An 18,156-nucleotide genomic window follows, 5' to 3' on the forward strand; every position below is an offset into this window, starting at 1 on the left:
AACAACTTTGGATCTAGAGATTCTCTCTAACTATAGGCCCATCTCTAATATCCCCCTTTTGCTTAAAATCCTACATTTTGTAAATGGTATTGGTCTGCTTAAGAGAGAGACTTAGAATGTAGATGAAGTTGTATTGATGATATGGCAACTTGGGCGTAACTTAAAGAGAAAATAGTATATTGAGCTAGAAGACATTGTAATGTATGTTGTATCTTTTATAATGTTGAATTTTATGTAATGTTATTTTTTTAGTGTTTCTTTTACAGTGTGGAAAATAAATAACAGAAACACACAAACTAAATACATTTTTTAAAAATATTGATGATAGCCGATTAGGATCAGGTGGGCTTGTTGATATTGTTGGACCTCTCTGCAGCATTTGACAGTACAGACCATGACATTCTGCTAAGGTGTTGAACACAGGGGAACACAACGTCTAACACAGCCCGGGGGGCTACTAAAATCCAGGATATCTTTTAGATAGGCAGTCCCTAGGCACGGAAAAGGTAGAAGGGGACCTGCAGAACCCAAAACCCAGAGATCACGGGTACCCCTGAGACGGAGTAAGTGGAATAACCCACCAGCATAAGGCCCAGAGGTAAGTACTAACAGTAGTTGCCTCCTGGTGAAGCCAAAAGTAAATATTAGCTGGCATCAGCCTACCCCCTAAAACCAATGTAGGGTTATAAAATCATCCTATGGCAAAAATGTGGTGCCTGACAAAGCCCCCTGGGACTGGCCAATACAGTGGGACTTACCATAAACCTCAAGTATAAAAATAAGGAATGTAGTGGTAGGAGGACTTCAGCAGAAGTCCCTCTGAGTGCCAAAGCAAATTAGACAACCCAAAAAACGAAATAGCAAAAAAACAAAATGAGTAAAGGTCTCATAAAATGAGACTGCAGAGTCCCAAAAATTGAATTCTAGCTCTGGGTAAATTATTGGAAAAAATGTTTATGAAATTGAAACGTATTGTTCAACAGGTGGAGAAAGAATGGCAAGCCATTTGGGATTGTGTTTTAGAGTTATGTAAACTAAGTAGTTGAGAAATGTTTGATCCTTTCTCATGTTTGATTTTGTTTCCGTTTATTCTTGCTTTGTGATTTTATTTAATTATGAGATTTACACAGAATCATAGTGTAAAGAGCTTCAATGTAAACTGAAAACACTTCTTAAATAAATAAGTACAAAAAAATGTAATTCTGCCCTAACACACTTGAGGCTGTACTTTGCATATCTTATATGCAAAGTACAGCCTACACTTCACATGCCAAATATATCACTATATTTGGCATGTGAAGCACTCCCAGGCCATAACTTCAATACTGGGGGCATTTGAGGCTGCACTTGGAATATGGCGGCAATACCTATACATGTGCGGTTGTGCAGTCTTGTATTGTTGCTGTTACATTTTGTTGGATATTAAGCAACATTTCCCAGTCTATTTAATTGTAACTTCCTGTGCTATCATTGGTGTTAAAGTTATTTTGAGGTCACTTTGAGTGCAATATTCCTTCCTGTGTGGTCTTCAGGTTTAGCCCGCTGGCCCACTTGGTGATTTAAAATGTTCAGAATCTGGCCCCACATTGAAAAAGAAATCCAAGACAAACAGAGTCTGGAATGTAGTGTTATTGTTAGAGTCGGGCATGAAAGCGCCTGAAGATGTGTGGCTAGGTCTTGCTCCCTTTTTTGACATACCCTTTGCAAATAAGGACTTTTTCCAAAGTTCTTGTCCTCTTTACTCTTGCATTATGGATACACCCCGAGCATACATATCACTGGAACTATGCCATTAGGGGTTAAAGGAGTTGGACCAAAGGAGTAGAGAGGGTCCATTTAATCTTTCCCGGGCATAGGTAGACCTACATATAGCTATTCTTTGCCTTCCTAAATTGGCGTTAGGCTTAGAGTGCAGGTGGCCATTGCCCTGGCTTCTCCCCGACTTCAGTCTCTCCATCTACTCCTCCTCCCTCCTTCCTAGCCATGTTGCTGCAGGAGTATTCAGCATGCAAGAAATCAAGCCTACGTAATACACCTGATCAGGGCATCCTTTTCAACGATTTGGGGTTGTTTTACTGCAACTGAAATGTTCACAACGGAAATGACTGCATGAGAAATGTACGTTATACAAAATTTTTGTACATTTCCCTTGTGGACATCCATGGTAAAACAACCCCAAATCCTTACATATATTAACCCACGCCCCCAACAAACCACCACCCCCCTACTTACCTTTCATTCTGAAGCGCTGTGTCCCTGCAACGCTGGTTCCCTTTCACTTCCGTGGTCGGGAACCGGCGCTGCAAGGTCCTTTTCTTTCTTTTCTTTTTTTTTCTTCTTTTTGTCGGGTCAGCTGCAGGGGTGTGCCCCGCAACTCTGCTCACTATACTGTGTAGTATAGTGAGCGGGGTGTTGCGGGGGACACAACCGCAGCCTTTTTCCCTCTTTTTGTTTTTGGTCCGGTCAGCTGCAGGGATGTCCCTGCAATTATACTGTATAGTATAATGAGCGGGATATTGCAGGGGACACCCCCACAGCCTTTTTCCTTTTTTTCTTGGTTGGGCCAGCTGCAGGGTTGTCCCCCGCAACCCCTGCTCACTAGACTGAAAATACTGTATGGTATTGTGAGCGGGATATTGCAGTGGACACCCCAGCAGCCATTCTTTTTTTTTACCTACACCACCAACTAGATACTACAAATGTCCTACGAACATTTATTCAGTAGGACCTTTAGTAGTTTCTATTTTCAAACTTTTGGTGGTGTAGGTCATTTAGATTCGATAATTTTAACCGAATCCTTTTCAGCTCGTGGCTCCCTCACTTTCCCCCAGGCACCTACTCAAGGTCTTTGAACACCTTTGGATTTTGTTAAGTGACATATAAGCAACCTAACATAACATACATATACACACAGTCAGTTATTATTCTCTCCCAGTCGTTCTTGCAGCACCTTTGGGAGAAACGCATAAGAAAAGGCAAAAAAGAGACTTACATTTTTCATTGACTACAACCTGATCGATCTGAAAAAGAAAGAAAAGACAATTAAAACACGGTCGTTCTGGTTGATCTGTTCATTCTATTTTGGGTTAGAGTGGTGCATTACAGTGGTGGCACTGGTAGTTACCCAGAAAATTGCCAACCACAATTGAGGGCAGGTGACACATGGTGCAGAGATCCCCACACATATGTCATCATGAAATAAACAGTGGAAGAAAAACTCAGCACATCCAAGCTGTCAGGCGTGCCATCCAATCCAGCTGTGCGCAAAATCGCAGCAATAAGGGGCAGTCTTCTAACATTAGAAGAAATTAAACATTGCTTGCTATTTAATCTGAAAAGAATTGAGGTCATATTGCTGCTTTGAAAAAGAGGAAGACATTGGGAAAATGAAAATGGCGGAGGAAAAGGTGAGGTAAAATGACAAATGGGGAATGAGAGGGAAGAGGATTTGAAGCTAGTATTAATTAATAAACTCAATATCAGCATCTTTACAAGTTTATGGCAAAAGAATATCTATTGATGGTCTATACACGTGCCTCTACTCCCTCATTCTGTCAATGAGCTCCAAGCTGTCTGTGTGCCTAAACACCACACACTCTGTCCATGTGCTCAAAGTTACTCACACGTTGTCTATGGGACCAAAAGGTACTAGCTATTTAATCCCATTTGCCTAAAAATACCTGGCCATGGCGCCAACCTCCTCCCACTCTCTGTACACATGACCCAAGATCATCACACACAGATTACATTCCTTATCCTCACAATGTCTATACAAGTGCTCCTATGACTGTCTGTCCTCTGGCCCTACGCTGCCGTCAATCCACGCCTATGGGCCCCAGGCTGGCCCAAGTGTAAATAGATGCGGTGCTCTCCCTCGATGCCTCTGGCAAGCCAGGTTCTACAGATATTCCAGTTGGGCAGTACTCAAGCGAAATCCTCTCTGTGGGTGACAGGATTAACTTTTTAATGTAGAGGTTACTGTTAATCTCATTACATCATTCGGGGGTACACTATAGTAGGCAAATACAGCTATCAACAAGATGATTTGAAGGAGAAAAGTAAGAGGAAAACAATGAAGAACAAAAAAATAATGTACAGTAAAGATTGGAGAATGTGGACAGAGGAGACAGACAGAGAGAGAACAAAAGATATTTAATTCAATAAGCAAAAAGAAAAAGAAAATTAAGAAAAAGGAAGAAAAACATAACTGAGGGTGAGATTAGAAATCAAAGAAGATGAGAGGGGATAGAACTTTCAAAGAGGATGAGAGGGGCAGATCCGTCTGAATCTGAGACAATGAGTAGATTATGTGAGAGAGAAAGCAGAGTCTGAGGAGAAGCAGAATATGGGAGGAGTACTTAACAGAAAAAAGTGGAGAGAAAAGGCAAAATAAGAGAAGGATAGGGATTGAAAGAGCCAGGTGAATAAAGTAGGAACTAGAGAGATGGACAAATACTGAAAGCACAGAGCTATTATGAAAGTGCTAGGAAGGTGAATGTGGTAACATGAGAGAGTTGAAGAGAAAAAGAGAGGCAGCAATAGACGAATGAAGATAGAAAAAAAAGGAATAGAGCATTAACCAACAAATGCAAGACAAAGAAACAAAAGAACGAGAGTACAAGACAGAACTGAAAAGGATAATGGAATTCATCCATCTTAAATGTTGCATGAAACATTCTATAGAAACAAATACTATGAAAATATGGGGTGGATGGGTAAATTAGAAGAGAAATAAGGAGAGGAAGACCAAGAGATAAGCTAAGCCATGTGAACAAAAATAAATAAGATAGATTAACAGTTAATGTGTAATGAAGACAAAAAGGTTACATAGTACATTAAGGTATGTACGGATAATGATTGAGAGAGCAAAGATAATGATTGAGAGACCAATCTACAAAGAAACAGTTAATGCCATTCAGGGATATATATAAACAAAGATATATACAATAAAACTAACATATTGAATATAAATGAATTGGACTAGAGAATAAACCAAATACAATACAGAGCTCACAAGCCATAATTAAAAGTGTGCAGATGTTCAAAAGAGATATGTAAAAGAGGGAGAAAACAAAGTGAGAGAAAAATGCAAAGTTGGAAAGAGATAGACAGAGGGATGTCGATTGGATCCATCTAAAGACAGAAAGCTAATTGGAGATGAAGTGAAAAAGTGAGAGGTACAAAGAGTAATCGAACTAGAGAGATAATAAAAGCAGCATAGAAAAATGTGCTACATCAGAGGAACTAAATCTGAATGGAAATGTTAATTCAGGAATATTAACAACCCCTAGAGATAAAGCTAGAATGATTGATACTGAGCCATACAGACACACAAGGAGATATTTGAACAAAGATAGAGGAAAGAATGGTGGATAAATATAATTAAGAATTTCTTTTAGTAATCCATTATGAACTCAATTTGGAGCACTATAAAACATGGATAAATATAAAGAGAAGTAGCAGTTGAGAGATAATTTATCAAAATGTACAAAACACATTTACAATGAAGGTTTACAATTCAGAATATTCACCTTCAATAGAGTCTTCTCTGAAGTGGCAGCAGTCACAACTAACATGTACCCTTTAAACATTAGTACAGATATTCATAAGGGAATGTTTATAAATAATCTAAATAGTACTAAAAGAGAGGCACTTTGAGAAAAATATAAATTAGCTAAACAAAGGGTAAAAGAGCAACAAGGACAAGACCGTAGCGGAACAGAGATGATAAAGACGGAGGTGAAGAACTATAGAGTAATTAGGTAGGTCTGAGTTGGAGAATATACTCACCTGTGTCAGGTACTCCAGCCCTGGGGTGACTCCAGGAATCTCTGCCATGTACGGCACTATAGCGGTTTGTGGTGGTGCCGGGTAACTCTGTGGTTGTAGCGGCATGGTTAACGGCATTGGAGGGTTCATGGCATTATAAGTGGGATTAACCGGATCCATGCCCTTCATGGTATTGCTGGGCACCGCAGAATAGCCTGCAAATTAAACACCAGAGGCAGACTCACATCAGTGTTTGTATGAAGTTTTTCAACCTTCCTTAAAAGCAGTAGACCTAAGAGTGACTTAACGTTCTCGCAGACTCCAACGCTAAAGAAAAAGATTTGAATTACTTCATGTGCATCAATGAGGGCACAACACGCAGAGATAACATGTGCAAGGCTTCTCCTAATGAAAAAAGTACAGTGCTAACAGGGGGCAAGAATTCAAGCTGCAAGCTACAAGCCAGCCGTAAAACAGTCACTCGCCACCTCAACTCTATACACACACACACACCACTTCATTTCTTACTCCCCAGGAGTCAAATATCACTAGCCAATGGCTAGTGGCAAGTGCACATTTTGCACCTTGGTGATAACATTATTAGAGTTAAGATACAATTAAAAATAAATGCTTGCTGACAGGTAGATTCGAGTTGATCTCTCCACTCTGCTTTTCTAAAACTGCAGAAAAACTGAGAAAAGATGAGAAAAGCATCCCACCAACGCATGCGGTGCCATTTCAGTTTGGTGGAGCTTGTAGCCATTATTGCCATCAGCATCCCACCATGTTCTCTGGGGTGCCAACGGTGAAGGGGTTTTGTTATCTTCTGAGAACTGCATGATGCTTACAAAAACGTACCTAGAGTATTGAGAGCTTTTCAATGATGAATAGAAAGTTGGCTGCCATGGACTAGAACAGAGCTCTTTCACAACAGGAAGAACCGGCTTTCTATTAATAAAGATACAACGCAGAAAACCAGTGGGAACATTTTATTAAGTACATATTGGCTTTAGGAGATTGTTTTGTATGAGTCTGTGCAAGAAGGACGTTGTACAAACCTTTGGCATATGAACAGTATAGAGAAAAAAAACAGCAAAAGCCAGAAACAGTAACTAATTGTACAGTCCATATTAATGGGGGCTGAAAGCTGGAGAAGCACAACACGGAGGTTGGACAAAGAGGGTAACCATGTTTTGTCATGGGGTCCACGAGGACATCTCAGGGCACGTAGCAGTGGTGTCAGGAGGTAGGAAACACCTAGCGTGTGGCACAGACACTAAGACTTACTCCCAAACATAGGGACCCCAAAGTCACGTAAGATAGCAGGCTGAATGGCTGCAATAACAATCAAGGGAGCCGTACCATGGTGGTGCTGAAAAGACTTGCTTACAGTCTTAATGCCAACAGAGCACACAGGAAGGTGATGGGGCGATGCATAGCAGGGCGATCCCCCACTCAACCACCCCTCTTCTAATCAGTTTAATAAAACCATGTAAACAAGGTCCAAATCCATAATATCAAATGCATTACTCACCGTAATAGTATTTCTGGTGATAGTATCTGCTTAGATTCACAGGCTGTGCATATGGTCCGACATCCAGTGGTAACCGCAGACTATTGCATCTTGTCTTTCGAGGATCGAAAGGGGACGTCGACATAGGCGTGTCTGTAACACTATCCCTACCGTGACGTGTAGTGTACCCAAAATCCCTCAAGTGCCGAGGTCCCTCCGATTGTATTTTTTCTGCCATGAGGGAGTGCAAGGCTAATGTGAGTGAGTACATAAAAGAGAGAAAGTAGTATCTTTGTTCCTTCCACCCGAGCGGGGAGGAAGAGTGGGCGCAAGTGAATCTAAGCAGATACAATCATCAAAAATGCTATTACGGTGAGTAATGCATGTCTTCTGATGCTTGTTAATTTACTTAGAATCACATGCTGTGCATAGAATAGGGAGCAGTACCCAGAGTTGGAGGTGTTTTGTGAGAAGGAACAGTAGAGAAAAGATGTCTTAGTACTGCGTGTCCCACCTGTGAATCAGACCTAGAATGAATGTCTAGGCAATAGTGTTTTGTAAAGGTGTGTACAGAACTCCAGGTTGCCGCTTTGCAAATGGACTCTAGGGGAACATTTGCAATGAATGCTATGTAAGCCCCAGTGCCTCGAGTAGAATGAGCTCTAGGCTTGAAGGGCAGTTCTCTTTTAGCAAGAGTATAACATAGTGTGATGCATTTGACAATCCACCTTGAGATGGCTGATTTCGAGACAGGATCCCCTTCTCTGCCAGCTGTCATTGAAACGAAAAATTGGTTTGTTTTCCTCTGTGGTTTTGTTCTTTCCAGGTAAAACATGACTGCGCTCTGCACATCTAACGTGTGTAGGATTCTTTCGGTCATGTTAGCGGGGTTCTGGAAGAAAGTGGGTAGTTCTATTGACTGGTTGATGTGGAAATAAATTTAGGTGTACATCGAGGTTGAGTGCGCAGAACCACCTTATCCCTGTGAACAGTAACAAAAGAGTATAGTACTGAAAGGGCCTGTAGTTCACTATCTTGTCTTATAGAAGTGATGGCTACTAGGAAGGCTGTCTGATAGGTAAGTCCTTTTAGACTTGCTCAAGGGGGACCCCATTAATCTAGTCAGAACCACATTTAAGTCCCATCCAGGAGCTGGGTTTGAAGTGGGGGGATGAATCCACTTAACCCCTTCCATGAAAGCCTTGATAACTGGTATTTTCCACAACAATACCCTTTGTTGTGACATAGTGTAGGCTGAGAGAGCAGCTAAGTGAACCCAGTAAGTGGGTCAGGTACAATACAATGTGAGTAGCAGAGCAGTCAATAGGATTGACGCCCTTGGCATTACACCAGATAACAAAGCGTTTCCATTTACTATAATAGCAGTATCGGGTGTTGGGTTTTCTCGCTTCCCTGAGTACGTCCATACATCTCTGAGGGCGTTGAAGGTGTTCAAACTCTAAGACCTCAGGAGCCAGGTGCTAAATTCAGAGATTGCAGGCATGAATTCAGTATTTCTCCCCTGTCCTGAGACAACACGTTGTACGGGCAGGGCAGTTTCATAGGAGGGGCGAGGGACATCTCCATCACATGAGAGAACCAGGGTTGACGGGCCCACATGGGGGCCACCAATATCATGGTGACTGGTTCCTGGTGCATCTTGTGCACAATCTTGTTGAGCAGTGGAGTCGAGGGAAAAGCGTAAACAAATTTCCTTGAGCATGCTATGCAGAGCCTGTTCACCTTGGAGCGGTTCTGGGGGTACCTGGATGCATAATCTTGGCATTGGGCATTCTCCAGACTAGCAAACAAGTCGATCTCTGGGAAGCCTCATTCTGTAAAAACGTTGGAGACGATGTCTTTGTGTAGTCGCCATTCATACTCTACGGGCAGTGGGAAATCTCTGCTGAGCATGTCTGCCAGAAGTTTCAGTTCCCCTGGAACATGTTGGGACAACAGGAACATTCTGTGTTTGACAGCCCATATCCAAATGTTTTGGGGCAGCTTGGATAGCCCTGGGCAGTGTGTGCCCCCTTCTTTGTTCAGGTACATGACCGTGGTGCTGTCTGTCTAGATCAGGACTCTTTTCCCCTGTAACTGTGTTTGAAAGGCTTTCAGTGCTTTGAATACTGCTAGTAGTTCCAACAGATTTGTGGTTGGACGCTACTTGTGGGGGCCACACGCCGTGCGCAGTCTGCTGAAGCAAGTGAGCCCCTCCACCCCATGAGAGATGCGTCGGTCGTGAGTGGCTTCTACTGCAGAGAGAGAACGAGGGCTGGCGAGACAACTACCAGATCTTCCCATTGTCCGCTGGCCTGACACCACTGGCTGTTGAGCCACTCTTGCATGTGATGCATGTGCAGACGTGCATGAGGAACTAAGTAAATGCAGGACGCCATCATTCCTAACAGTCGCATGGCCTTGCGTACCATCATTTCCTGACTGGCTACATACTGAGGGATCTGAAACAGCATGTTTTGAACCCTCTCGTTGGAGGGGAAGACAAGACCGTCTTTTGTCTGAATTAGAGCCCCTAGAAACTGTTTGACTTGACTGGGGTCTAGGCTGGATTTCTTCTTGTTGATGGAGAATCCCAGACTGAATAAGGGGTCTATTGTCTTCTGAGTGTTCAATAGGCATGTCTCGTAGGATTCCCCTGTTATGAGCCAGTCGTTGAGGTAAGGGTAAACCTGGACGGATAGTCTGCGCAGGTGCGCTGCCGCTACTGCCAGTACCTTTGTAAACACCCTCGGGGAAGGGGAGTACCTTGAACTGATAGTGCTTGTCCTCTATCATGAACCTAAGGCATTTTCTGTGCGGTGGCAACATCGAAATATTAAAGTATGCATCTTTCATGTCCAGTGTTGCCATTTAATCCCCCTGTTTCAACAGCAGGATTACTTCCTGTAAAGTGACCATACTAAACTTTTGTTGAGGTTTGACAAACTTATTCGCTTGGCGCAAGTCTAGCACAGGATGCATGGCGAGATCCTTTTTGGGTACAAGGAAGTACACTGAATAAATACCCTTGTTTACCTGTAGAATAGGGACGACTTCTATGGCGTCCTTTCCTAGAAGGGTCTGCACCTCTTGCAGTAGGATTTGCAGGTGGTCCGGCGTCGAGCGTCTTGGTGGTCTGAGCTGGGGTAGTCGGGCAAATTCTATACAGTACCTGTGGGTGACTGTCTTGAGCACCCACTGGTCTGTTATCCTCTCCCATGCAGTAAGGAAAGATGCTATATGCCCCCCAACCAGGATGGAATGGGAGGGGAACCTGGATCTGCATGTCATTTCTGGGCAGAGGCCGGAGCGCCTCTGGGTTTGGAACCGCATCCTCTACCTTTCCCACGCTGCTGTACTCTTGGTGGATAAGTGGTGGAGGTATTAGACCCTTGTCCCAAATTCCAGTTGTTTACTGCATCATTCTGGTTTTGGGAAAAATGAGATTGCCCATGAAAGGACCGGCGGGAGCCGCTTCCACACTGATGAGAGGGTTTCTGGGTAATCTGTTGAAGGGACTTAAGTGTTTCATGTTCTTTCTTGGCTGTTTCAAGGGTATCGTCCACTGCCTTGTCAAACAGGTTGGTTTCCTCAACGGGTTTGTTAATCAGTGCTGCTTGGGTCTCTGGTTTGAAACCAGAGTTCCTCAGCCATGCATGTCTCTTGAGCTAGGTACCTTGTGCCATTGTTCTTCCTGCTTTTTCGGCAGTGTCCAGAGTGTTTTTGAGCCCATTCTGGTTGACCTGCTTGCCTTCCGAAATGATGGTGAGAAACTGGGTCCGTGTAGGTTCCGGCACGTCTTGAAGGCCTTCTTGCAGAAGGTTCCACAGGACGTCTGCATAGCTGGCCAATAGCGTGGTGTTATTGGCTATACAGGTGGAAAACGCAGCAGCTGTTTCCCAGTGTATGAAGTCTCTTGCACTCCTTATCGGGTGGCGCCTCGCCTGTAGTCAGGGGACACCAGCCCGTTTTCTAGTAGTGGTAACCACTAAGGAATCTGGAGTGGCATGACCCTTGATGTAGGCAGGGTCGGTAGGAGAAGGACGAAATAGCTTCTCTACCCTAGGGTTCACTGCCCTGGTCTGGGCTGGCGTCAACAAGGAAGGCTTGACGAGCCAGAGTGGAATCTATGCACAGGACATCAGGGTACTGGGTGGGAGTAGGGGACGTCCAGGCTTGAGCATCAACCCGACGGCTGTCTTCCCAATTGTCCATAAAACCTGTCTGATCATCCACATTGTAGTTTTCAAGAAAGGTGCCATCCTCATCCTGATCATAAGTGTCCATAACATCCTCATCTGTGAGGACACAGGTATACTCCTCATGTGGATCCTCAAAGGTCCTTTGAAACTTGGATACAGGCGTAGAAAGAAAGTCTTCTTGAGGCCTCTTGGGAGCAAGGGTCTCAGAATAAGAGACACATTTTTCTAATCAGTCCATACATCCCTCAAATGTCTTCCTGGTCCTTGAGAATGAACCAGAGGGATCCACCGGAGGAAAGGGTTCATCGTCTTCCCTGTGACATCGTGATTTGTCCTCTTATGTGCCTGACAAAGGCATAGGACTCTCAGGGTAGTCCTCGCGGGGTTCGGGGCACTGTGGCGTCTCGTTCAGACACCTCTGGGCTGTTGTTTGTGCTTTGCCGCCTCCTTCGACCGTTCTTTCAGTTTAACTGCCAAAGTAATCCTTGCAATGCTCTCGCCAATGGTCGGAGAATCTGAGTGATAGGTTGAGCGGTTGATTTTGATGCCACCGGGTGAACCGTAGGCTGAGCCTGGATTTCGGCACCACCTGGGCCTTGAGCGGCGTCTGCGCATCCTCCTGGAGCGCCTCGATGTCCGCGTGTCTTTTAGTGTTAGCGCCCTTTACTTTGGATTGCCCAGTCGCAGGCCGCGACTGCTTGTGCGGGGAAGGCTGCTGATCATAGGGTCCCGTCAAAGATTTTGACAGTTCCGTTGGCGCTTTGATACACTTCGACAGTGCCGCCGAAGCAGAAACTTGGGTTGTGCGTTTGGTGTTATGTTCGTGTGCGCCCCTGTCGCTGGGTGTGTTCCCCATAGCGTGACTCCCGTCAGGCCTGGTGGGGTCAGGGACGGGCGTTGCGGACTGAGGGCAGTCCGCTGTTAGGTCAATGACTTCTGATACAGAGACCTGGTCATCACACCTTAAGCGTCTCAGGGCGCAGGAGTCTACAGGCTGCGCAACTTGCTTCATTGTGGTCGAGGGGAGGACAGTTATTGCACCGAGTGTGCTCGTCTTTCCATGGATATTTGGCCCTGCACAATGGACAAAATCTAAACAGCGTCTTTTCCATGGCGAAAGAGGAAAGGCATACTTGTAAAGAATATGTCCACCCCGACCCCACTCTCCCTACTGTGTAGGCCGGCCAGAAGGCCCAGCCAAGTGGACGGCAGGGCCACCGGGAACAACAGGCGTTGAATGTCCGCAGAAGTCTTTGGCATTGTTTCACAGGATACAACCGTCAAAGTGACTTAACGGGAATAACGACAAAGTCACGGTAGGGATAGTGTTACAGACACACCTATGCCGACGTCCCCTTTCCATCCTCGAAAGACAAGATGCAATACTCCACGGTTACCACTAGATGTCGGACCACATGCAGAGCTTGTGATTCTAAGCCGGTCCGATGGCACAGCGAGTAGAGCGCTCGCTTTGACATCTGTGCAGAGTCTGCTGATGCAGGTTTGAATCCCGGCAGGGCCAAACTTTGCCTTTCATCCTTCCGAGGTCGATAAATATGCACCACACACCATGGGTAATAATTATCAGCGCTCAGATAGCTGAGGGTTCGTAGCGCTATATAAATGCGAAATTATTATTATTATTATTATTAAGCAGATTAACACACATCAGAAAATAATCTACTCACTGACAGCTGTAAAGTTTGGAAACCCAAAGATCGCAGTTAATTGAAGCACAGCAAATCGGGGCAGTCCCAGCCACATAGTAAAACAAGCTGATCATAATGGGGTGACCCGTGTCACTCCCCGTTTGCCATTTGCAAAAAGCAGCCGTCCGCTTCTGGTTTTCAGGACTGCCAGTCAGTCTTCCTTGGGACCACTGACTTTAGGTGGCAGAGTCTCAGCTGTCCCTAAGGGGAGTCAGTGCCCGTTGACCGGCTTTGGCTCGAGCACAGCCATTCCGGAGCCGCTCTTGGCCAAGACCACAGCGTCAAAGTTCTCCTCTCAGACTAGGACCACCTGACCACTCTGCCATGCTTTGGGGGTGTCCCCCGCCTCAAATGCCCCCACACTCCTAGGACATACTCCCCACATAATTATCTGCCACCAGCATTTTTCAATGCCAGCTGAATCACTGTGAGGAAGACATCTGTTCCCTCATCAGATAAATGCATCCCATTGGCTTCAAAATGGGACGGGAGTGAATTTAGGCAACAATGTCCTATACATCCAAGGCCTTCCGCCCTGGTGAATTTCACTAGATTTCTGTTCCGGTGCATCCAAGATTTGTCCATACCCTCTGGAGAGTAGGCTCCATACCAGAGCTGCCTGGGCGTGATCTCGGACCAAAACAACTTCTATGCCAGGAAATTCCTGCGCCAAGATCCTTAATGCCACTTGCATCTGTGCCAGTAAGCGACCCCTGCCCAATGTGGCAAGGTCATTCCCTCCTAGGTGTATGACCAAAAATCTTGGGGCCGCCCTCCATTGCAGCTGCCAATGTATCGCAGGCACCAAAGACTGCCATCTGATTCCAGATGTGCCCAACCAGACAGCCTTTGTCTCACAAAATCCTAAATTGGATCGTACTGTCCACTGCTGCGCCTTCTTCTCAGCCCACACTATATATGAATGACCAATTATCCACACTGCGACATCTGTTGACTACAAAAGAAACTGGTCAAAACATAATCACAGCCCGGGTTTACTTGGCGCGCAGCTGGGGGAAAACCTTCCAGCAATGCAAAAATGCAAAATATAATCACCACTAAAATCGTGCCGCTTCTGCCAAGTGAGGTCGGCCTCGTTCCACTGGGGCCTGACCTAGAGCAAGTAGCAGCCGGACTCCCATCTGGCAACCTTCATAATAGCTGGTGCAGACATTCTCTGCATGAAGGCCGTGGTGGCCCCCTAATCCTGAAACTGTGTGGGACCCAACCCCTGCCGTGAATACCCACTGCTCGCAAAGAGGCTGACAGTACTTTCCGGAACTGAAACATTTTCAAGGGTGCTACATCCTCATGCATTAGTAGAGGTCCCTCAACCTGGGGTCTGAGAATAGTTTCAAGAGAAGGACCGGGTATCTCTCTCTGTGTGGCGATCAATACAATTTGACCCATTTACCTCTAACCTGCTGGTTGGTTTTACATTTCCTCAAAATTATCCTTAATCCCTTGCCCAAGTCTTTGGTGAAAAAGGAAAGGTCCCTGACTGCGAGGGCCCTACCTGACCTGTTGTTCTTGCCGGTGGAAACCAATTCACTAATCCCGAGGGCCCCAAAGAATGCTAATGCAAATGCCACCCGAAAAAAATTACAGCTCATAGGGATTGAAGCATACTACTCCTAAGGCTAGAAGCAATTTTGCTAATAAGTCAAAATCAATCGGTTTGCGGGCATCCTGTTTGGGGCCCTCTGTACAACCCCATCCTTTCAAAGCTGCATGCACTAAAAAAAAACTGGTCGGGTCCCCCTTACACAACAATTTGCTGTAAAATGCTACCGCTGCAAGGTGGCCTGTCGCCCAGCTCCTGCTCTACTCCTCCTTATGTGCCCACACCACAAAGGCCTGCACCTGCTCTTCCAGTGCCCCCTCAGTGAGGATCAAAGCCTGGGACACACTCAGAAACTTACCATAGCCTCGCTGGTACCTGGACCTCACACCCGGAGTGAGCGATCGCTCCCCCAGGTCCCACAATGCCCTGTTCACAACACCAGTTGCCACCACTCATTCTGGAACCATGCCCTTTGCTCCTTGGCTGCAGAATATGCCCTCTGAAATTTGCTCCACTGAAAACGAGAAAGAGCGTTAGAAGCAATATTAACAATCCCTTGCACATGCCTGGCCCTAAACTCAATGTCACTGCGCAGGCAACCTTCCCCCAGTTGTCTCAACAAGCTCAGCACTGCCGGGCAGGATGCCAATTGTAAATTAATGGCCTGCACCACAGCTTTGTCAGACCAGAAACTGACCCACTGTTTTCCCAATTCTTTCGGGCATAACATGAGTGCCACCAAGATGGGAAAAAGTTAAAGTGCCATAATATTCATGGTCCTACCCTTCTTGTGCCATTGGGGTGGCCAATGCTGCGCGCACCACTCCTGACCTAAAATGACCCCAAAACCTTCGCTCCCTGATGCGTCCGTGCACAACTAAAGCTCACCACTTGTTTCCAAAGGGGTTCTCCACAAATGTAGCCCATTGAATTCCTTTAGAAACAAAAGCCACATTCTCAGGTGCTCTTTTAAAGTGGAACTGAGCGGATGTGCTGGTGCCTCTGCTTAACGCCTGCCATTGCCCTAGCCAACTTTGTGTGCAAAGACCCTGTCTGCGGAAGTGACCTTTGAAGCAAAATTCAGTTTACCTACAAGCTGCTGGATTTTCTCCAAAGTGGTCCTTTCCTTCAATAGGTTGTCCTGTATCTCATCAACTAGCACTTGTAATTTTTTGCAGAACATCCTGCAAGTGCCCTTGTATTTATCTATATTCCTAGGAAAGTCAATACTTCCACAGGGCTCTCCCTCAATCTCGGGTATTCATTGAAGACTACAGAGCTTCCTTGCACTGGTCTCTGCCCCTGGAACCCCCTTCTGGTTTGTAACATTTCGAGAAGGGGTGTGTACCACCACATCTAGCAAATTTGTGTGGGTACTTGCACTTTGGTTCCCAGCTGCAGGAACCATTTTTAAAAGAAAGGCAGGGATTCCCCCCACTTTGGACCGTCCTGCTCCTCTAGATCCTTGCCCTGTACCCGTGCTCCTGCGCCCTTGCTCTTGTCCCCTCTGTGATGAGTGACTCTGGTGAAAGGGCTGCATGCACGCCTTGTGTTTGTACTTGTTCTTACCATACCAGGGTTTGTGTGCAGTCTTCGCACCTTTGCCCACAACCTGGCTCGCCGTTTCTTTACTGCCCATGAAGGAAACCCAAGCTTCCATTTCCTTTTGCTCCCACGACACATCAGGGACCAAAGCCTTCTTAGACCTAAAGTCCTGGTCATAATCAATCCAAACCACAGAACCATACTTTTTCTGCTTGTTAACAATGGTGTCCCTGTACTTCCATAAGGGGCCTGTTTCAACAGAGAGCAAGGAAATAAATATAACAAAAAATCCCTGGCCCAGATATGTTCCTCTACGCCCAGGGATATGCCATGCCAGGGAGGACCTCCTAGATAGCTGGGCGCTATGGTGACCAGGGGCGTGGGGCGTTGCGTCCCCCCTCTCAGAGCACATTCTGCATCTGCCACACAGTCCCGAAGTCCAGCTGTACCGGGGGAACTGCGGTGTCAATGACTACCAACCCATTCTGATGACCTTGCATTGAAACCAGCGTTTCTCAGCATCGTCCTGCTGGCAAGAGCTATCACACTAGCCCCAACACACCAAGCAGTCCGCCATACTGGGCGGTAACTAATGTTGTAAATCAAAGCTGTTTATTTTGTGCTGCCTTATTAAAGTTGCTGCACACGATTGGAAAGCCTAATGCAGGTTACCCGCACATGTACATCCTCTGAGCCAAAGCGGCAATCCGGATTTAACTGTCCCAACAGACCCCTGTATTGCAGAATCCAGCCTGATGCCCTTTCTATGTAGGTGCCCGAAGAGTTGGAACAAAACCACAAATCCACCACCCCATTGGTGCCCCTCTACGTGTCGGCATCAGCCAGATGCGTCACCCGCGTAACCCATTTCTTTCTGGCGGTGGGGTGGATGAATAGGGGACAACATTACATTCCGCTCCAAAATGAGGCTCAGCGGCTGTGACAGAAACAGTGGGGTGTGAATGCTGTGCGCCAACCGTCAGATCGTGCCACTGCATACTGGAAACTTTTTAAAACGGTATGGATGGTGTAGATTGGGACAAACACATTCCTTTCCGCTCCGAAATGCGGCTCGGTTGGCCACAGCAAAACTAAAAACCGCGGCTGTCTATCGTGGCACGGCGCCTGTCCGATCATCCGTTCACACACTGTCTCCCCGGGATGACCCGGGATTGATGGACAAACACCCATGTTTTCAGTTTGCAATGACTCGGAAAAACCAAACAGTGGGGTGGATTGCGGCGGCCGTCCGATTTCCACAAATCATATGTTTTACAATGTAATTGGTTAATTATCATCGAAAACTAAAACAGTGGGGTTCGTCGTGCCGCGGGAGCTGTCCGACCCACCATCCGCATACTATACAATGGCTAATTCCCCACACTAACGTGAGATGGGGGTTTAGATTCTATTAAAGACAAGGAGGCGATTATTATGCATTACAATCTTTACTCTGAAACCACAGCAGCAAAGAAAAAACTTTTACAAACAAAAAAAAGTTTGAAAACAGAACTAAATAGAGTTCACTGTCAATGCAGGGGGGGGGAACTCCCCAATCTATCATGGAGGACTGGTCATGCCCTGCAGGAGACCAATGAGCAGGGACCCTTCCTTATATAAGTCCATTACTCTAAATCCAACTCCTCTTTCTGTAGCTGTCTTGAACCAGGCGTCCACTGCACAGATCAGATGATAACGATGAAGGCAAATCCAGCGAAGCTCTCGTACCACTCACTCCACAACTTGTAACTGTGAGCCACACTCCTGATCAGAACCTCAACTCGTAGCTGTAAGAACAACAAGCAAGAAGGGTGGGTGGTAAGAACAACAAACCAAAGAATGTTCTTTCTTGAA

At 45.8% G+C, this 18,156-nt stretch overlaps 1 protein-coding gene across 1 annotated transcript in view; it reads right to left on the reverse strand.

The window, feature by feature from the left end:
* The window catches only part of LOC138566931 (phospholipid scramblase 3-like), a 304,959-nt gene that overhangs the window by 82,223 nt on the left and 204,580 nt on the right, over positions 1 to 18,156 (reverse strand). The window contains exons 2-3 of the mRNA XM_069644686.1: positions 5,791 to 5,984; positions 2,993 to 3,020 (exon numbers count right to left, since the gene is read on the reverse strand). Coding sequence (XP_069500787.1) covers positions 2,993 to 3,020; positions 5,791 to 5,958 — 196 coding nt within the window. The 5' untranslated portion in view covers positions 5,959 to 5,984. The remainder of the gene's footprint in view (positions 1 to 2,992; positions 3,021 to 5,790; positions 5,985 to 18,156) is intronic.

The sequence above is a fragment of the Ambystoma mexicanum genome, chromosome 1p (assembly GCF_040938575.1).
Source record: "Ambystoma mexicanum isolate Mex_15411 chromosome 1p, UKY_AmexF1_1, whole genome shotgun sequence".
NCBI classification, from domain to species: domain Eukaryota; kingdom Metazoa; phylum Chordata; class Amphibia; order Caudata; family Ambystomatidae; genus Ambystoma; species Ambystoma mexicanum.